The following is a 22,396-nucleotide window of genomic DNA, read 5'->3' on the forward strand; positions in this document are numbered from 1 at the left end:
CATGTTTTCTCAGCAACTTGGGATCAGGCTGGTTTCTTCCAGTAGCACTTAGCTGCCCTTTACCTTGGCCACCGTCCTGTTAGGGTCTAGCCTTCAGCACAGCCTGACCCCCAGGGAATGGTAAAACACAGTATGCCTCTCACTTCCCACGTTTCGGTTTCTCTGTTTCTCACGGTATCGCCCTGAAGCTAATCTTGCCCCCCCGCGCTACTTCACCCAATGGGAAGCAGCTCTTACTCGACCACTTCTCTGTTCCCTGCCCACACCTCCTTTCCTCCACCTCATTCCGAATTTACCGTGTGTTATCATGGCTCCTGGCAAAGAGACAGACAAGGTAACCTTGAACTAGACAGGATGGCACAACACCTAATAAACAGTACACGAGTCCCGTGAAGTCTGCTCACACTGCCAGATTCACAGCTTTGAGGAGCACTCGCACCATTCAGGTTAAAACGCACTGTCAACAGCTACCACAGTTCACTGTTACTCACTCACTGGGCTGTGTCTGTAATTTGACCCCATCTGACAACAAAGGTGGGATGTGACACCTGGAAAGATGCCCCTCACCATTAAAGAGGGACCATTCATGACTGTTCATCAGATTCATTCATTTTAGAAAAGTTTATTGACCTTCCAGTATGTATTAGACCTTGTTCCAGATGCTGGGGATGCGTCAGTGAGAGAAAAAAAAAAAATTAAAACTCCCCTGCCTTCACAAAGCTTATAATCTTCCAGGCAGGGGAGAGTAAGCAATAACTATAATAACTGTGTTAAAACATTTGGAAAAGAAATCAAGATTAAGGGAGGGTGTAGCAGGTTCTAATTCTAAATGAGGCAGTCATAATCTCATGAAGAAAATGGTATCTGAGCATGTCTCAAGGGGGTTTTGAGTGAGCCATGATCCACGCATAGGGAACAGTGATGCAAAGGCCCTCCAGTAAAGTGTTTCCGATAACCAGTGAGCGAGCAGGCCAGGATGGCTCGCAGGGGAAGGTGTAGACAGATGAGAACCAGACCACGAGGCCCACAAGGTCCACTCTACAGACTGGCTGCTTCTCGACACAAAAGAGCATGAAGAAAAATAGGATCTGCATTACTTTTTAAAATGCTCTCTCTGGTTGCTGGGTAGAATTCTGGCTCCGGAAAAAATTATAAAAAAAAAAAAAAAAAAGAAAAAAGAATTCTGGTTCCAGGGATCAGGGTGCAAGCAGGCCAAGAACTCAGAAGAACCACTGCAACGATCCAGACGAGAGAGGAAGGAACTCTGGGCCGATACCGTAGCGGCAGAGGTGGTGAGAAGTGGCCAGATTGCCGGAGAGATTTTGAAGGTGGAGCAAAGAGGATCTGCTGGCACCCTGGATGTGGGAGATTTTTGGCCTGAATTATTGGGAAGACAGTGGCACTGGCAATGATGAAGATTTGGGTTGGAACTGGATGGGAGAGGAAGGTGAGGGCTGGGTTTCAGGTAAGTTAAGGTGAGACATCGAGCAGGCAGTTGGGCGTGAGTCTGGAGGTCAGGAGAGAGGTCTAGGCTGCAGATGTAAATGTATCTAGCCGTCAGCATTCAGAGAGATGGTTTCCAAAGCTCTGAGACTGGATGACGTCAGCAGGAGCGTAAGTACAGATCACCAAGAGAAGGGGCCCAAGAACGGTGGGCTAGCGCATTGCCATGTCCTGGTGGTGGGGCTCAGGGGAGGAATGGGAAACCGTCAGGGAACATGGTCAGTCCATCTATAGCATCAGGAAGAAGGCAGCTTCTTCCTTCAGATGCTTGCAGTTAGATGTGGTTGTGCCGATTCTCTAGTGGTCGATACATTTCCTCAGTAAAATGGGAATCAAAGGATCAGCTAAGAGAAAGGTAGGCCTCACCACCCTGCCTCCTCTGTAGGTATATGCAGCACCTAATAATAAGAGTCATCTTTGCCAGATTCTGACTGGATTCAGAATCATCATTCACAGGTAGAGGCCAATGGCTTGACACAAACGGTGTCCCTCATTCCATTCTAGAGACATCTATGAAAAAATGTCATTAAAACCCCACTGTTTAGGACCACATTCGGTATCCTTAATTACTTACATCAACCTAATGCTCATCAGTTGATGGCGTCAATCTTCTTAAAAGGAAGTACCCATTTGTATTTGTCTACATAATCGGGCTTACTAGGATCTTAATGTTCCCTGATTTTTTATTTTATTCTATGCCTTCTGAAAACCCAGATTATTTCCTGGGAAATTTTCCACTCTGTAAGGACTAGTGCTCACTGTTCAGTGGCTAGACTGGACCATCCATAGCTGCCGCATTATCAAAACATCCGAATTTAATTCAGCAGTAATACATCAGTGGGTCTTGTTGTAATTGGTTAAACAAAATATTTAAGAGTACAATTCATATCAAACTTTTTGTGCCACTCATTCTTTGAACCACTCTATGACATACATTTCAGAAGAGATTCATCGAAAGAAACAGTAAAAACCTGGTTAAAAAAAATATGGGTTTTTAATAAAAACCTCTGTCTTTTGTTTTGTTTTATTTTAATCCATGTAGTCAAATGCCCCAGAGCTCCTAATAATGTCTATCAAGAAGAAATTCAGACCTAGCTTATCCTGATTTCTATCCCAGATTTCCCTCCCAGGGATGTCTAACAATGTGCGAAAGGGGTCTATAAGGTCCTTCCTCAGGACTATCTGGAACCCTCACTGTGGGAAATTTGGTTCCACAGACAGCTTATGGAGAGCACAGCTGACACATCCTTTATGGCCAATGCCAAGAGGTAGGTTAAAAAAATGTTTTTATATCCAGGATCAGTTCCTCAAGACATCAGACATTGTCCTGGTGCAGGCACCTATACACTCCCCTGATAGCTGATATTGTCAGCTATCAGAGATTTTAGAAAGTTTAAGAGATCCAACCATGGGAAATTTGGCTATTTAGCAAAAGAAAGTCTCAGTGCATGGCCCTCCAAAACTTTATGGTTATTGGACCACATATTTAAAAGACCAAAGGGGAGTACGTGCCCTTGTAAATAAATTCTGTCACGCTTAGGAGGATGAGTCCAAAAATATAAAGGCCGATATACTTAAAATGCATGAGACTATTAAATCTCTTTGCACAGCTGTCAGTGAAAAGTGAAATATGTCCTTCTGGTTGAGAGGGCCTCCAAGAGAACCACACACCAAATCCTTACAGGTGTAATACAGGTCTATTTTACTGGTGTTTTACCCTCCTCTCTATGATTAAAGATAACACACAATATGACATAGAAAGAAAGAAAGAAAGAAAGAAAGAAAGAAAGAAAGAAAGAAAGAGAGAGAGAGAGAGAGAGAGAGAGAGAGAAAGAAAGAGAGAGAGAGAGAGAGAGAGAGAGAGAGAGAGAGAGAGAAAGAAAGAAAGAAAGAAAGAAAGAAAGAAAGAAAGAAAGAAAGAAAGAAAGAAAGAAAGAAAAAGAAAGAAAGAAAGAAAGAAAGAAAGAAAGAAAGAAAGAAAGAAAGAAAGAAAGAAAGAAAGAAAGAAAGAAAGAAAGAAAGAAAGAAAGAAAGTAAAAGAAAGGAAGGAAGGAAGGAATGTTGAAACGGTCATGAAACTAACAGCTCTACACATACTGAAAAAAGAGGTTTATGGCCCGACGACAGTGTGCGGGACAACACAGATGTCCGTAGGAGGGCAAGTGCAGGAAGGGTCGCAGGTAGGGCAAGGACTCTCAGACGACTTCAGGGCGGCCGAAACCATTCCAGCTACAGACGCTGCATGACCTTGGCTTGAATACATTTCGGAAGTAGTTTTTTAATACTTGATGAGGTGTTTGGGAATTAAAATGAGATGTTAGCCTAACCTCTTCCTTGCTCACACATATAGATTGCACTTTTCTCTGGGACTAGGATTTCCCCCACCTGGGAAGCAGAGTCATCTTGAGGCTTTCTCCCTGCCAAATAGAACAACCACCATCACAGTACTTTCCATACTGAGCGAGTATTTGACCAGGACTTGTGTTTCTCCTCTGAATGCCTCTAAGCTCCTTGGGGACAGTGACTCTGGTGTTTAACTGGTTTGAGAGCTTCACACAGTGCCTGGAGTGACATAAACATGTGTGGGATTAATCAGATCCCTCCTCCTTCCCCTCCTAAAACTACGTGTGGCTTTAAAATACAGACTCACTCATAGCATAATGTATAGACACGTCCAATCACCACATTGTACACCTAAAACTAATGCAACACTGCGCATCAACTCTACTTTAATGATTTAAAAAAAAATACAGGCTGTCTCCCCACCTACCATCTCCATCCTTACTTAACCTTTCCCAGGATTTCTTGGCAAAAACTTCTACTCCACTGTTTCATCTCCTCCGAAAATTATTAACACTACGGTCTCTTGTTTTCTTTCTTTCTTTCTTTTTTAAGATTTATTATTTGATAGAGAGATCATGAGAGAGAGAGCACATGAGAGCAGGGGGAGGGGCAGAGGGGGAGAGAGAATCCCAAACAGACTCTCAGAGCTCGACAGGGGCTCGATCTCATCGTCCCCAAGACCACGACCTGAGCTGAAATCAAGAGTCAGATGCTCAACCGACTGAGCCACCCAGGCACCCCTAATATCTTGTTTTCTAATGATCTGCAATGGAGTGAGGCTTACATTTTAGAGAACCACATTCGCATAAGGACCAAAAGCTAGATGGGAGTAAAATCCTGTATTTACCAGAATTTCGCATAAAGTAAGCTTTATGGGAAGGTTTAGGAATTCTGTTTAAAAATTCTTCAGGGGGAGGAATTTAGGAAAGGACTGATGTATTTTCAGCTACCAGTACCAGTGCTGCATGCCCTGGTTTCTGTTTGAGATGTTTACTCAGCATTTAAATGGTTGCTTTAAAACATCGATTCTACTGCTTCATGTGGGTTTTGAGGGTAATGATACATGAAGTTCTTTTAATTCAGTCGTCTATCGTTTGGGCACTAGACCCAAGTTACCCGATTCCCGGCACACTATCATTTAAAAATAATCAGCTTTGGAAAATATACTTAGGACATAATAAAATTTTCAACTTATGAATGACCATCTCAAGCACTTGCATGTATTTTGGAGGGTTTGTTTTGTTTTGTTTTTTTAATTCCATCTTAGGAGGAAATTCTGGTATACCAATGATGGCTTGTTCCACTTATTTTGAGAGCTATTGTGTATGAACTGGCCAAGGCTTTTGCAATAAACCTAAGATTTGTAAGATATTCACTTGTGCTACTGTAGAATCTGGGGTTATCACCTCTTTGTATAAGCTCCAGCTGCCCTGACAAATTCAGAAATTAATTTCCACCAGCCTATTATCTTTGTTAACATAAACAAATGCCCAATAGATGCTTGACTTTCTCACATTGACACTTATAATCCTGTTACTGTGTGATTTGAACATTTCATTTTTTTCCCCTGAAATAGAGACGAAAATCTCCTATGCCACAATTTTAAGTATGATTGAGAAGGGCTCACCTTCCCATTTTCAAGTGGCTTAATAATATGAAATCACCAAAACAACATGTATCTTCAGAGACAGCACATGATTTATTGTGCTGATTACCATTTATCCTGCCTATCAGTGGGTGAACAAGGAAGACGAACTTTTCAGAACACAGCAAGACTTTTCCATTGATAAATGTTCTAACTCTAGTGTAACTATATATTTTCCCCACAGAGAAAAGAAAATACCATATTTACTTTCATAGTCTCTCCTTTTTTTTTTTTTTTTTTTTTGCCACATGCCTTTTTCTCCCCTATTACAACACTTTTCTTAATCAGAGGTCCCTTACCTACCAATTTAAACCATCAAAGAACCTAATTTTAAAATGGTCTCTAAGCACCAAAAGAGAGGTCTTTAGGTTCATACATCAAAGCATATTCTGCAATCTTTTTAAGAGCAGAGCCTTCAAGCATTTACCCAGAGGCTAAATGCTTTGTACATAATTTGAGGGCACCAGATGATTGCAAACCCTTCATTAAGGAAAAGAGCGTTACTCCAATGTATGGGTCTGGCAAGAAAGCCCGATCTGGGAGAAAAAGTAGCAAACAATTACCAGGACATTTACTTTGCTAGACACTAAGCTAAGAGTTTCATGCATCCTCTAATCTAATCCTGACCCAATCTGCAAAGATGTGGGTGTATGCATCTCTATAGGAGGAAGTAACAAAAGAGCTGGAATTCAAAATCAAGATGGTCAAATGTTCTCTTCTCTACATCAAACCAAGTACTTCAGTGTCAGATTAAAAGCTACAATGGCCATGAAAAATCACCTTCCTTAGTCTTCTCATCTGTAAGATTGTTACCTGTTCTCCATTATTCTTTATTCCATGATTCCATATAAGGCTGAAAGCTGATAATAATGATCCTCAGTCATTAAGGTAAAACCATTCTCAGTATGCATTTAAAAAGGCAAGGGATTATATAATGCATGTTCTCGATCACGGTATCTCCCCTGCCAGGTCAGTATCATATTGCATGTTCTATGAAATTTTAAAACCCCTTTGTATTGAAAGGAATAAGCTTCCTTTAGCTAGAAAATGAATCTCTGTGGATTAGCTCATCCCTTCATACAATGGCACTAAAATGAGCTATGATTTCTTTTTTCCCCACTATGAACAAGAGGAAGAAGGGAGGAAATCTTTTACTTTGTGGCTTCATTATTTTCTCATGGTAGGAATTTCCACATAACATACATAACAAAATACACATACCCATAATGAAAGAGTCCAGACTGAATTTAGTTTTAAATCCTTAATCATTTTGGGCTCTTCAAACGTTTCTGTTCTCCATCCATTTAAAATATTTATTAAATGCCTACTCTCTTCACGACACTGTGAAGGACATATAAAGATGAGTAAGAGTCGCTATCATATTGAATACATGTATCAAATCTTAAGGAAGGATACAAGAGCCAGGGCATCATGTTTCAAATGAAAAGAATGCTTATAAATAAACTGTTTCATATCCAGATTGGTGAAAAGGACATTGAAAACATATGCAGATTACACACCAATTTCACTAAAACATTGTATCTACCCGACAATTAAAATCGGAGGATTGACTCTTAGCAGCTCATCAACCAGAAACGTTCATCCATCAATATTCCAATATTATTTCTTACCATAAGGCTCCACAAACTTCAGCAGAGTTTTATGCAATGTGCTTACACAGTGGCATAATTTTACGCTGACAAGACAGTGGATCCGGCTCAGGTCATGATCCTAGGGTCCTGGGATCGAGTCCCCGCATCAGGCTCCCTGCTCCTTGGGAGCCTGCTTCTCCCTCTCTCTCCCTCTCTCTCTCCCTCTGTCTCTCATGAATAAATAAAAAAAAAAAAAAAGACAGTGGATCAAAATTCAGGGAAATAATATAATGCATACACGACTAGCAGATGCTGAGATCTTGTACGGGTAGGCTTCTTCAAAACGAGGATCAGTTGTCACAAGGAGACACACATTAAGGTGTGTTCTCTCTGAACTCTAAACTGAAGCAAAAAGCAAGAAATGCTATCCCATACACTAACTGGTTCATTAATGGCAGCAGCTACACAGATGGGGGGTTTTCTGGTTGGTTTTTCAGTACAGTGATTACCTGCATTATTTTAAAGGCCCAGTTAATATTTCTTTAACTCTTTGTATTTTTTCATGTTTAGTGCAATGTAAAGAAATTTAAAAATAAGTTAACAACTTATTTTTAAACAATAGTTTATTTTTAAACTCTGCCTTGTGAAAACTAGTGATTTCAAGCCAGTAGCAGACACATTTAAACAGCTTTAACTCCCTGCCGTAAATGCCCAGGAAACGCGGGATCATCCGTTACAGTAATGACCATGCTGGAGATCAGTGACAACCTACCACATGCTGATGAAATTTACTATAGATCCAGCAACCCTCTAAAATGCGAAAGACCCTTTCTGTTTACAAAGATTATTATTGTTGTTATTATTATTATTTGATCAAAGGCCCAGCAAGCGAAACCATGGCAAAATATTTATAATTTTCCCAATAACCACAAAGAGATTGCTATGAATTCCATACTGATTTTCAAATCCAGTTCCCATAAAACCAGATTCCTGATCCCAGTCATAGAGACATATTCTAATTTTTAATACCTCTTTATGTCAAGGTATTAAACAGAACAGCTTTAAGTGCAGGCCTTTTTATTTAAGGGGTATAGCTTACTTAGTACTACTTCCAAGAGAGATGTTAACAACTGCCCAACAATTAATGAAGTGTTTGCGTTCTATTACCAGGTTGCACTATCTTGTGCCATCTGAACAGAGGATTGAAAGTCCTTAAAAGAGAATTCTCAGCTTAGGTAAATTGATAATGGAACAAAACTACAACGGTGGGTGGATATAACCAAAAACCCAAGGTCTCACTTCCCTAGTTAATAATCACTACTATATATTGGCAATATGGTGTTTCTGCCTCTGAATTAGCCACTTTCCCACTGAATCTTTTATATCTGAGAAAAACTACAATTAAGAGAATAGGCTTTGGATTCTGAAAGAGGGAACCCTTCCCCCCTTCACCCCTGGTTCAAACCCTTACTAGTCATGTGATCTTGGGCAACTTAATTAAACTCACTCTGAACCTCTCATTCCTCAACTGTAGAATCACAGGGTTATTATTTCTCCTAACTACATAAAATGTAAAGGTTCTTCAAAGGCACTTTATGCTTTGCCACCAGAGATAATCACAACAAACTTAGAGGAAACGTTCCTGCTAGTTTGGCCTAAATACCCATGAGGTGATATTAATTTAAAACATTAAGTTGGATTCTCACAGCAGGAAGTTTATCTTATTCACCTGTGCATCCCCGGGAGCTAGCATAAAACACAAAATACATGACTGTTGAATGATGTAAATCATGATACCCATACACATATTCATATCATATCCATTTCTGAGCCCTACTACCTTTATTTGGGAAATAGCAACTCTGTCCCCTCTTCACCTCCACCACCAGCCCCCTCCCCCCAGATTCCTGCAGCCCTCTCCTAAGTGAGGGTGCAGTATCTACTTTCCTCCAGTCTTTTCTTTTTCCTTTTCAAGACAGAGTCATCTTTCCAAAGTGTGAGTGGATCTTACCACACTTTGAAGACTCCCATTATTCCTAAGATAAATACGAAGTCCCTAACCAGGTCTACTATCTCCATGGTCTGGCTCCTGCCCAGCAACCTCAAAAGACCTACCTTTTAGCTCATTTTCTGTTTTCCAGTCACACTGATTTTCTTTCAATCCTTCAAATATTTGAAGCTCTCTTCCTTTGCTAATGCTCTGCCTAACGTGTTCTGCCATCCAACCTCCCACCCAGGTGTTGCTTATTCCTTCCTCCCCCTTCATACCTCAGTTTAATTGTCAGCCAAGCCTCTCCTGACCTTCCCGAGTCCTTACAGAACCAGGCAGGAGAGGCTTCAGAGAATTTATCAATTTATATTCTTAATGATTGCCCGGGTACCTTCCCAACTCAAGTGTAGGCTCCACAAGGGAACCGTTTGTTTTTGCTCTGCAGGTGACTTGAATATTCAAAATTTTGTGGAATGCGTGATTTTTATAAACATTAATATTCTAGGAGAACACTCAAGATCCAGCCCTGTGGTACCCTGACCTGATTTTGAGAAACACTACACTAAAAGAATAGGTGCAGAGCACTTGTCGTATTAAGTCAAAATAAATAAAATATGAGGACTGTTGGAAGAAGATGCAAAACTTATTCTCTTCCAAGTTTGAAAAATATTTCTCTGCCTTAGAGCCTCATTTCTTTCAAGTTGTAAGCGTTTGCTAATTTCATAGCAAGCCACTTTTTCTTCCTGGACCAAAGGCTAGGAGGGAGTTTTGCAGGAGAAATTAGGTACAGCACAATATTGCACGCATCCATGAAATAGAATCATCCACACATCCAAAGGGCTTTTAAGGCATGATGGCTTAATCAGAATATTTTTAGTACAAGTTCTAAATTCTTAACAAATGAATATTCCACCATCTGCAATGAATGCCTTGAGTGGCCAGAAGCTGTGCTACAATTTATTTTAAGAAGAAAGAAATTCACTTAAGGGAACAAGAGCTGGGTTCCACAGCCTCTTCATTAGACTGGCAATATTGAGTGGGAAGGTCACTGCTAAATTTTCTGTGTGCAATTTTAGAATTATATGTTAGTTCTGCTACACTTGTCAACCGCAGAATAGCAGTCATGCTAAAAGTTTATAGTCTTAAAAATGTGCAGAAAAAAATGGAGAGGTCTAATGATATTAACAGCAGAAAATGCACTTACAGACACAAGGAGAACATCTTTTGCTGGGTTAGAGCAAGTTAAGCAAGGTGATTAGTAATAAAACACCTTCGGTCAGTTCTTGCCTGGGCATCTCTCTCTGGCAGCCTTCGCTCGGCTGTCAGGTAGTCCCTAACTACACAGGCGCGTGAGCACTGACTTGTCCCCCTTGCAAAGTCAAGTTAAAGTTAGGGAACCGCGGAGCCCCAGGGCGCCTGTTCCAGAGCAAAGAGATGACACTTTGGGCCCTGGAAACCTGACGGCGTCTTTATTCCACTGTCCCCTGCTGACCCCAGAGCAAATAATATTAATGGCTCACCTGGGAAGAGACCACAGCCAGCGAGGCTGCGTGAGGCAAGACCTGGCCTCCCAAGCTCTGCAGGGCGCTTCCCCGCACGTCCGTCACCGCCTGGCCGGGGCGCACTCGCGTCCGAATTTTCTCTCCATTTAGAGTACAACCTGGTCCTTCCACCATTTCCCCTCCCCGAACTGTGGTTCACTAGTTGCAGGCCCCCGCGGAGAAAGTCGCTGTGCAGCTTAATCCCTACGCCGGTACTTGCGCAGAGAGGAAATTCAAATCTCCCGCGCTTCCTGCACCGCCTCGGCCGCCGGGCCCCGCCCACTGAAGCCTGCCTGGCCCCGCCCCGCCCCCTCCCGTTGAGGTCCGCCTGGCCCCGCCCCAACCCGCCCACTGAGGCCCGACTGGCTCCGCCCCTGCCCCGCCCACTGAGGCCCGACTGGCCCCGCCCCGCCCCCGCCCACTGAGGCCCGCCTGGCCCCGCCCCAACCCGCCCACAGTGCGTGGAGCCCACCCAACCCCGCTAAACTGTAAGAGCCCAAGCAATTGGGACCTCAGAAACTCCAAACCTTTTTGTTTTGAGGTTTTGCTCTTGCCCTTGAACTATTCAGTACACTTCCATTCTGTGATCTTGTCCAAATATTCTGCCCTAAAATTCAAGGTCGTCTCAGTCTTGGCAGGCTTTGGTTTTTGTGTGCCCTATTCAGATGTGGGTAAGGAGGAGGACTCAGAAAAGGGTCTTTAGAACAAGCAGCTTATATATATTCTCCTGTAGAGTTAGCATATTTTCGAAAATGTGGCTTTATATGCCAAATACATTTTAGTCTCTATATTAAAAACCCTTTCATTTTTTAGATAGCTGAGCTAAGTGAGCTCTACCCAAATTCATCAACCATTCTTTTATGGGATGCCCCAGATGAATGCTATTTGAAATTGCTTTGTAAAAGGCAGGGCTCTATAGAAATATGAAGGCAATGCATAGCTTTTCAAATTTACACAAAGATGCATACATATAAATATATGAAGCTAATGACTCCATACACTTTTGTAAATAATAAAAAAATCTAATCTTTTTTGAAAATTAAAATATAGCACATTAAAACAGAATGTTAATTTGTCTGTGATTTAATCAGCCCATCACTGTGCTGTAGTTAAACCACAAGAAAAAAAAATATATATATATATATGTACTAGAGCCTTGAATTCAAACATTTAAGGAGCATTAAATCTTTCTCTTTGTGGGGAGAGATTAGTGATCAGATTAGCTGGATCACGTTCAGGATTCTTTGCACCTTACTCCCTTGTTTAATTGTTGTTTACTCTTCCAGGTCAATTACTAAATAATCGAGAAAGAATCCTTCTGCTCATTACAACCTAAATTCAGTCATAATCTCTGCCCTTTGATGGAGGAAAGTGCTATATACCTTATTTGCTTCTACCTTTGTATTAATTATTTACTGCTACCTGGTAAATTATCCCATTCTTTATTTCAGAGTTCCTGCAGGTCAGGAATGTGGCAGTGGTCTGGCTGGGTGGTTTTGCGTCAGCGTTTCTCAAGCAGCTGCTGTGAAGATGTTGGCCAAGGCTGCAGTCATATAAAGGCTTGATTTTAGCTGGAAGATCCATCTCACTTGCACAGCTGTTGACAGGAGGTCTTGGTGTCTCATCCTCTGAATCTTCTCCCGACATGGCAGCTGAGTTCCCCAGGAGGTATGATCTAAGAAGGCAAGGAGAAAGCTGTAATGATCTTTATTACCTAGTCTCTGAGGTGACACATCCGTACCTTCACTACTTCTATTCGTTAGAATCCAGTCCATCAGTGGAGCCCATAGGGGGTAGAGGTGGGGAATGAATCTTTATCTCTTGAAGGGGAGAGTATTAAATAATTGGTGACAGTATTTTAAAACCATCACCATCTTCATTAATCTGAATGATTCATCATGGACTTCTCATTTCTCTTCAGGTTGCACAGTGTGCCCGTTTGGATCAAATATGATCTTTAGTTAGAATTAGGTTTCCATTCCTCAGAGAGCTCAGTAAGAGTTGGAGAGTAACACTGAAGATACTAAGGGACTTCATGGATGTGCCCTGAAGAGCCAAGCCAGATTTTGTTTATACGTGACTTGCCTTTGAGTCTTTTGATACTTCTCTTTGTTATGCTTCCTTGCATCCAATTACGAGTAAAATCACATGCATCATGCATCTGCGGTGCCTTTATAGAGCTGCCTGACCATTGCAAGCAAATCTACCTGGGTGCAGACTCTTGGTGGTCTCCTCAGACTGTGTCAGAGACCTCCTAACTGCCCTTAGCCTTTCACACTCTTATCAGAGTCATCTTCTTAAGCATGAAGACTTTATAAAACTCCCTGTCTTCATATGCAAAATCAAATACATTTTTCCTGTTAACCTCCACATGATTGTTCTAATTCCCAAATAACATAACATACTTGAAAGCACTTTGAGAAATGGAAAACACTCTAGAAGTTCAAGGAATTAGGATACATTCTTTTTACTACTCTTAGAAGATTTTCTGTATTTTGTTTCTTGGCTCATGCTATTATTCTTACCTTTTTTTTTTCTTTTTAACTCCTCTTCAACCTAGCTTACTGATATTCTCCCACCTTTAAATCCTAGTTGAATGCATAACCTCTAAAAAAACCTTCCAGGTATAGTCAGAATCAATCTCTTGTCTTCTGAAGTTGGTTTTACCAAACCTACCTCGTATTAGAATTAATTGGGCACATACCAGTCTCCCACTAGATTCATTCCTTGAAGTCCTTGAAGACTGTCGAGTGAGCGTCCTGTTTATCTTTAGATTTCCCAGGGCACCCAGGATGCTCTTTTGCACATAATAAACATTCAATGAATATTTGTTGAATTCAGTTATTATTATTGGAACTCTCTGTTCCCAAATACCTTTTCTCATATCTTTAGTGTCATTCTTATGAATTGAGATTTTATGTTCTCAGAAGTTCTTGCTAAAATAAACATCAACAAAAATAGGTAATACATTAAGTTACCCTATGGTATACTTTCTTTATTAGATCAACAACACAAGAATCTTGATGTATCTTGAGGAAATCAGATCAACCACAAGTACAATCATTTGTGTACATTCATTTCTATCTATTTATCTTCACAATAACCCTGTATGATAGTCAGGATAGCTAATATTTGTATTTTATGGATAAAGAAACTGAGTTTCAAACCAGTGGTTATTTTCCACAATCACATGTAGGGACCAACAAACATAGAGAAATGAAACCCAAATTTTCTGACTCTGAGACCAGTATTCTTTTCACTAACACCACAAGTAAGTGTAGATGAAATAAGGATGTCTAAAACTTTGGAAGAGATAGCTTTCTCCAGGACCTTAAGTCGCTAATATACCATATAGGTATGTGGCACTAGTGAAAAACGTGTTGAACAGGGTAAGAAATCGCCAAAAGGAGATGGAGAGGAGCTAAACATAAACCTGAATTTTACTTCCAAAGATTTGCATTAATAAAAACATACTTAATGCCTGCTCTGCGTGAGGCGCTGAGTCAGGCCGCACACGAGAGATTTCAATGTAGTTAGGGATACTGACATAAGATGTAAAAGGAAAAGAGAGCTTATGGTATGTATACAAAAGGACTTGGAGACGGAGAGAATTCATTGAAGAGACACGCCACTCAGAAGCAATATATCTGGGAGAGGCTCAGAGAAGAGATGGAGTCTGAGCCAGTCCTTTATGAAGGAGGGCCCTTGGCGAGTAGAAAGGTCAATTAAGAGCCTTCTAATTCAGAGGAATACAGGCAAAAATGTGATATATTTGAAAGAGTGATTAAAGCAGACATTGTCAGGCAGGGGAGTAGTGGTAGATGATGGTGGAAAGACTCCTAGGGACCGTTGGTGGAGAGCCCAGGATAAGGAAGAGTGAAATTCATTTTCCTGGGATATGGGCAACCATGAAACATTTGAGCAGATGTAGGGACCCCAAGCCCACAAATTCATGATACCTATTTACTAAAACTGAAATCCAGAACTCCATTCAAACTATGAAGAGGAACCCGCTCTGCAGTTTGGATCCCTAATTTGCTTATTCTTCATTAACAAATAGATGAAGGAGCCTGGGTGGCTCAGTCTGTTAAGCGTCTGCCTTCGGCTCAGGTCATGATCCCAGGATCGAGCCCCACATTGGGCTCCCTGCTCGGTGGGGAGTCTGCTTCTCCGTCTGCCTCTGCTGCTCCCCTGGCTTGTGCTCTCTCTCTCAAATAAAAAAATAAAGTCTTAAAAAAAAAAAAAGAAATAGATGGGTCACCGTTGCTCATACTAAGCGGGCAGAGTTGCTTACATAATGCTGAGTTCATACCACTTTGAAGAGTCCTTGGTTCCAAATTCCTCTGTTTTCAGTAACAATTATCCCAGATACTTATTTAGTGCTTTTATGTGCCAGGCAGTGTTCAAAGTGTTGTGCAAATACAGACTCTTTTGATCCTCACAATAATCCTCTGAGGTTCGCACGATCCTTATCTTCATTTTACAAATGAAGGAACTGGCACAGAGAGGTTAGGTAATTTGTTCAAGGCCACAGAGTTGGGATCCAACCAGGCAAGCCACGGTCTTAGCCAAATATTTTCAGCAACATTAATTATATCACACGGGCCTTCAACCAGATATTTTCTGCAATGACTTAAGAAATGGTGGTTTAGAGGAAAAGCAACCGTTTAGTCAGCCTTATGTAGGAATTAAAGACAATCTTAAAACCTTCTCTTAGTGTGTTAAGTTTTGACATATTTTGGATAGTGAAATTTTGTTTTCAGCCCTCTCTTTACAAAGTCTGTGGGCAAATTTTTTTAGGTGGAATGATAAAAAGGTAGCAAGGGGGTAATTTCTTTAATTTCTGTGTTTTACATAAATTACCTGAATATATTTAACAAGTAGAGAGAGAACATCTATCCTCTCTCAACATCCTCTTAATTTGAGCTCTGAATAGAGCAAACAGTCATTAGTGAACATGAGGTGCAGGTGTTTTTGGTGGTATTTACTAAAGAGTCTCCAGTTTCTACCCATTAAGAGAAACTTTTAACATTTGACTACCAGAAGAATAATAAAACACACAGCAACAGAAACCATTTCAACAGTTTTATTGTTTGAGGCAGGTAGCAAATGTTGAGACTTTGCAGTGGATTTCATCCCACTGCCAAGGCCGGAAGAGCCAGGTGATAGTTTTCTGCCAGCAAAGTCACAATCGAAACTACGAAACCAACCACGGCCTCCTAGGTGATGCACACCACCACCCTGACATACTGAGGCTTTTCAGAGTGTTGTGAAATCGAGGATGGCCGGGCTTTCATTCCAGCTTTGTTTCGCACAATTCTCCGCAGAAGGGATTCTTCTCATTTGTTTTGTAACCTAAGCATATTAAGCAACTAAAGGTGGTTTCTGAATATGAAATTGATTTGGGGGAAATCAATAGCTAAAGAGTTATTAAGCCCTCACAGAAGAGCCAAAATAATCCCTTTGTGAGGGTTTTCCCCCATGAGAGAGGATAGGAGAATTGATTTCTTTGCTATTTTGAAAGAGACCAGTGAGTTATTTTTTGTTAATATCTTGGGGCAACATTCTTCAACAGTCTCAGCCTCCAGAGAATGGATTCAGGTTGAGGCATGAAATGCACCATTTACTCATTCATTCAAAAAACAATCACTGGGCTCCTCCTATGTTGCAGGAAGGGTGCTAGATCCGTGCATACGGATGGAAGTCGGAGATTGAAGCAGCTCACAGACTAGCGCAGGGAGAAGAGGAAATGAATACCAGTTCTCTTAACAGGTGAACTCTGAGCGCCACAAGCAGATGTGGCCAGGAGACGTGGGATTCCAGACATCCCAGCTCCCTTTTGAGGAGGAAGAGGGAGAAGCGCATCTCATGAAGAGTCAGAGAAGGGGATTTTCAGGCAGATGGGGAAGAAACACTTTCTGAAGCCAGGAGGTGTGAGAGAACTTCATATTAGGGGAACTGTAAGAATGTCTGGAAGACAAGAGGTCAGGAAGTGAGGGCTGATGGCGTCCGGAGAAGTCAGCAAACCAAGATTATGAAAAATCTAAGATGATACGCAAAGAAGTATGGATATTATTTTGAGAGTAACGGGGGAGCAAATAAAGAATCCTATGCAGGAGAATGACGTGATTATATAAACTTTACTTAATGGTCACCAGAACAGTGTGAAGCAGTGATTCTCAACCAGGGCGATTTTGCCCTTTTGGAGACGATTGGTCACATCTAGGGGGAAGGGAGTGCTGTTGGCATCTAATGGGCAGAGGGCAGGGATGCTGCAAAACAGCTTACAATGCACAAGACGGGCCACCACAACAAAGAAGTATCCAGCCAAAAATATCCATAGCGCTGACGTTGAGAAACCCTGATGTGCTATGCTGATTAATGCCCTGCTCCCCTAGTTCACGCACTAATCCTTGGAACTTGTGACTGTTTCCTTACACGGCAAAAGGGATGTTGCCGATGTGACTAAGGACTGTGGGATGAGGTGAATAGCCTGGATTACCCAAATGGGCTCAGTGTAATCATAAGTGCTGAGAGGAGGGAAGCAGGAGGGTCTGAGACAGAAAAGGTAACGTGAGCCCAGAAGCAGTCACTGAAGGAGATGTGGTGACACCAGTCTGAGGCCTATGAAGATGGAAGAAGGAGCCACAAGCCAAGGAATGTGGGTGGCCTCTAGCAGCTTGAAGGGGCAAGGACAGAGTCTCCCTGAGAGCCTCCAAAAGGAGCCAGCCCTGCTGACCCCTTGATGTCAGGCCAGTAAGACTGATCTTGGACTTCTGACTTCCAGAATAGTCAGAGGATAAATTTGTGTTGTGTTAGGTCGCTTAACTTGTACTTTGTCATAGCAGCAATAGGAAATTGATATATCTGTTTTGGAGGATGGGATAGATAGAAAGCAAATCTTGAGGCAGAATAAACAGTAAGGAGATGTCAGTCATGCCAGGCACTTGTGTGAGTACTGGAGATACAACAGTGAGCAAGGCAGGAAACGAACAAAATTCCTGCTCTCTTGAAGTTTACAAACTAGTGATTTCTATGAGTTCTTGTTATACTCCAGAAAATAATCTCTTGTATAATGCTAATTTCCTTTCCCCATCCCTTGTACATCAGCTAACTTTTTCTATTTTGAATAGAAAGTTTTATTTTTGATATATTCAAATTTATCAGGATTTCACATTATGATTCATACTCCCCTCCCCGTCCAAGGTCATTTTAGTGTCATAAAATATCTCTCTACATTTTTTCTATTAACTTTACTTATAGTTTTCTTATGATCAATTAGTTATTGTTCCCAATTATTACTCACCTCTTCAAGACAATATCATTAACCCTACCCTTGCCATGTGTTCTTATAGAGGACTAGACTTCACCACCCCATTGTCAGGACCAGCCATGTGACTACCTTTGCTCAATGGAGCGTGAATTCTCTTATCTGATCATAAACTTGTGAAGGAGAAATAGAACGTTTATTGTTGGAAGTCACTGAGATTTTGGGATGGTTCGTTATGTAGCATAACCTAGGGAAATGTAATTAAAACACGTTTATCTTTAAGTCTTTTAGCTATGATGCCATCATTGTTATATGCAAAGTTATCCTTAATATACAAATATGTTCGGTCTCGCTGTTGTGTTTCATTGATCTATCTGTTCCTGCACCAATTCTATACTATTATTATGACTGTGATATTATACTGTGTCTTAATGTCTTGTGAGTTCCTGCTTTTCAGCCTTCCTTCTCAAAATTATACTAGGCTTTCCATGAATGTTCAAGCTTTCAAGGTATATTTAGACAATGTTTCCTGTTCTCCCCCAAATTCTGCTGAAATATTGATTATAAATACATTAAATATGTAGATAAGCTTGGGAAACCATTCATAGTTTTACAATGTTAACATGTCTGCTTTTATTAAGGTCTCATTTAATCAACTTTAGAAATTTTACAAGTCTCTATGTTAAGATACTGTGTTTTCTTCCTTCCTTTAATTCCTAGTTGTTTCATTGTTTGGGTTCCTATTTTAAATGGCATATTATTTTCTATTATAGTTCTAGTTATTGTTGTTGAATTTCTATGTGAGGGGCTAGACTCCAGTGTGAAACATATACACTGGGGAAGAGAGGAAAATAGTAGCTCTTCTCTGTATGCTTATTTTTTTTATTTTACTTTAACATTTTTATGTTTAGGCAAACGGTATCTAATGTATTAATACATTAGTTCTATAAGAAGAAGAAGAGCTAATTTTTAGGAGGCACTAACTTTGTGCTAGGTACTACAAATGCTTTCCAAGTATGAATTTACTTAATCCTCACAATATCCTAAGTGGTTAAGTGTTGCTATTATTATTATTCCTACTATTTTCATTTCACAGACGAGAAGAGTAAGGCAGAGAGTGATTATGTAATTTGCCTAAGTTCACACAAGCAGCAAGTAACAGAATCAAGATTTGAACCCAAGGCAATCTTGCTCATAGTATATACACTACTTTGTATGTAAACTATGTAACTGCAATTTATAAATAAATATTGGGGTCATGATAGGCTCATAGGATCAGTTGGCTTGCTTTCTAAAGACTGTTATTTTTTTATGCTTTATTTATCAACTTTTAGGGGAATCAATATTTTGAGACTAGTAGAAAAATGCTATTAATCTTTGAAGTTCATATTGTATCTGGCAATTCACTTAACATTTTTATTAGATGTCCTAATTTGTTCATTCTGTTGGGTTTTCTATGTAGATAATCTTATCATTTCCAAATAATGACAGTTTTATCTCTTCCTTTCCAATTCTTATCATTCCTAATAATTTTCCTTGTCTTATTGTGTTGGCTGGGGCCTTCAGTACTATATTGAATAGTAGTGGTGATAAGAGATATCCTCCTTACTTTGGTGATTTCAAAATTTCCTCAGTAAGCGCTATCTAGCTGAGCCTTTTAAGTAAATACTCTTATCAAGTTAAAGACATCATATTTGTTCTCAGTTTTCTTAGTTTTTCTTCTGTTTTAGCAGTACATAACCGCAAAACTTATTAAATGCTTTCTGTATCTACTGAGATCATTTATTTTTCTTGTTTAGTCCTTTATTATGATGAATTACATTGATAGAATTTTGATCAGTAAACTATTACAGCGTTCTCAAAACAATTCCTACCAATTCACACCGTATCATTCTTAACTGATTATGAATTTATTTGGCTACTGTTTTATTTCCTATTTCTTCATCTGTGTTCAGAAGTGAACTAAGACTATTTACTCCCCTTTTTCCTTTATTTTGTCCTTATTCAATTTTTATACCAAGATATTAAGCTTAGAAAGTGACTTGTGCCACTTTGTTTTTTTCTGGAAGAGCTTTCGCAAGATAAATTTATCTGCCTTATAAACTTTCACTTATCAATCTTTAAAGGACCCTATTTCAATTAACTCTGAAGTACTTAGTTAGCAGGGGAGGAAAGGAGGGATACCAAAGCTATGTTATGGCATTTTCTAGAGGAAGCTGATTTACTCAGTTAAATATTGTCTGCAATTCATCATAAGATAAGTGAGCTTAAAAGTGCATAGCAGAATTTTGAAATTCCTAGTATTTGGCAGTTTGGAAAAGGATTAGGAACATTAACACTTACGTATGTTTGTTTCATGTGGCCAACTGCTTTTGAAGACCATTTCCCCCACAACTCCTGCCAGATTATTAATGCAAAGAATTGAAATAACTTTGTCAACATAAACTATGTTTTATTGGTCAAATTGAAAGACAAAAAGGGATCGGGTCCCCGAAGGTGATTACTATAAACATTGAAATGCTCGTGGGGACCACGTTTGTTCCAGTAAGAAGATACATCAAGGTAATCATTCTTCAAACATGCAGGATTCCCACTAAAGGGAAGATAAAGGGGCAACTGTTACCTGCCTTGACTCGGTCAGAATTTGGGGGGTGGGTTTAGTGAGGAGCTCCCCTTAAGAAATAAGAGCTGAGAAATAGAAGTCTTACTAGCATTTTTTAAAAGATTTTATTTATTTATTTGAGAGAGAGAGAAAGAGAGCACAGGCTGGGGGAGGGGCAGAGGCAGAGGGAGAAGCAGATTCCCCACTCAGTGGGGAGCCCAATGTGGGCTCAATCCCAGGACCCTAGGATCACTACCTGCGCAGAAGGCAGATTTATTGTTATTTTTAATGGTTTCTGGTTTTACATAACGAACTGGAAAACTCTGAAAAAGTTAACAACCTAACCCATGTGCTTGTTTGTAGGGACAGCAGGGCATTTGGAGAAGTGGAAGCAAAGGACAGAGTGGGAGGCGGCAGCGGACAAGAAAAGCAGATCCGCAGCTCAATCCTTCTGGACACTACAAAGAAGACACACGGGAAGGTCTTGAGCCCGAGAATGAACCTGGAGTTTAAAACAGAAATGCTTCAATTAGGCCATTATGCCTTGTCATCTACTTTGTGGACATTCCACACTCACCTGGATTGTGTTGAGGCATGATTTGAAGTTCAGGAAACACTGAAATTGAGAGCTGGGGAATGACAGCAACAGATGGACCTTGCTAGCATGAAGTAATCAAAGGTGTGCAAAGTCTGGGCAAAAATACTCAATCCTGAGCTTGACAGACCATATAGAAGCAGGTTATACCATTAGCTAAAGGTCAGATATAAATATAGTGAGCTTGTTAAAGACAGTTGGGTATGCTCTATCCTTCTCAATCACATTTGTATACCTGGGGGATAACTTGTCAGCGAGATGTGTATCTGTCTCTACCTACCTGTGTAATAAAACGAATAGAAATCTTAGGAGGTGACTGAGTCTGATCCATTGTGTTTGATGTCTTAATGAGAACACAATCGTTAGAAGGTAGTAAAACGGATTCGTTATTCCTAACAGACAGAGGGGTCCATTTCACCAGCCAAATACGAGATCACTTCTTGCCCTAACTTTTAGCATATAATTTTAATCAGTTACCAAGGGCAACAAAAAAACTCAGTCTTATTTGTAGATGTCTTGAAACCCATTAAAAAAAAAAACCAAGAACAATATTTTGATATTGTTCATTTATGCAGACAGGGTTCAGAGTTTATCTGTTAAGCCTCAAGAAGGATCTTTGGCATTTCTCATCTAATTATTGTTGGCTTGGACCCAGTTTGAGCTAGTGATTAAGCCACAACAGGCTCTATTTTTCATTATTAATCTCTTGGACTTGAAAGGTTTATCAGACCCAAAGCAATTAGACATTTAAAATTTTGGGCTTTTTGTTTACTTGCTAAATACTGACACCTGAGATTTTTCTGTTCCACTGTTTTTATTTGTGAAGCAATTGGAAAATGCTAAGGAAGGGGTGTGTGTGTGTGTGTGTGTGTGTGTGTGTGCGCGCGCGCGCGCACGTGCATGCGCACACATGCACAGGTGCGCACATGTATGTGTTTCATAGTCTTTCAGGGATAAGCATCCACCTTAACAAAATATTCTACTTTAGATTAGCAAAGCTGAGAAATTCTGCGTTCTCTTCCTGCACTAATTTGACTAAGGCATCCAGAGCTATATCCTGGATGTACCTAAATACTGACTGGAATTACGGTCTACTTTAGATGTGGAGGTTTGCTTCAGCAGCCATTTATGTGACAGCCTGATTATCAATAGTGTGATTAATTCCTCAGCACATGCACATCAGGACTTGCTTCCGAGGTTGAGTGCTAATGCGAAAGGGATGGATTAGCCCAGCACATCGGGAATTCAAAACTCCCCAGAAGGGAAGGGGTAAGCATGACATCAACTCAGATAGAAAAGGCCAAGCAACTTACAG

General features: G+C 40.4%; 1 protein-coding gene and 1 long non-coding RNA gene across 2 annotated transcripts in view; one reads left to right on the forward strand and one right to left on the reverse strand.

Moving 5' to 3' along the window:
- The window catches only part of NEIL3 (nei like DNA glycosylase 3), a 45,444-nt gene extending 34,692 nt beyond the window's left edge, over positions 1-10,752 (reverse strand). The window contains exon 1 of the mRNA XM_027599525.1: positions 10,594-10,752. Within this exon, the coding sequence (XP_027455326.1) occupies positions 10,594-10,749 (156 nt within the window). The 5' untranslated portion in view covers positions 10,750-10,752. The remainder of the gene's footprint in view (positions 1-10,593) is intronic.
- Positions 1,051-21,347, forward strand: LOC118356730. Its single transcript, XR_004819922.1, has 3 exons — positions 1,051-1,465; positions 12,066-12,282; positions 20,850-21,347. It is a non-coding gene; the product is annotated as an uncharacterized LOC118356730 (long non-coding RNA).
- The last annotated feature ends 1,049 nt before the right edge of the window (positions 21,348-22,396 follow it).

The sequence above is a fragment of the Zalophus californianus genome, chromosome 2, assembly GCF_009762305.2.
Source record: "Zalophus californianus isolate mZalCal1 chromosome 2, mZalCal1.pri.v2, whole genome shotgun sequence".
NCBI classification, from domain to species: Eukaryota; Metazoa; Chordata; class Mammalia; order Carnivora; family Otariidae; genus Zalophus; species Zalophus californianus.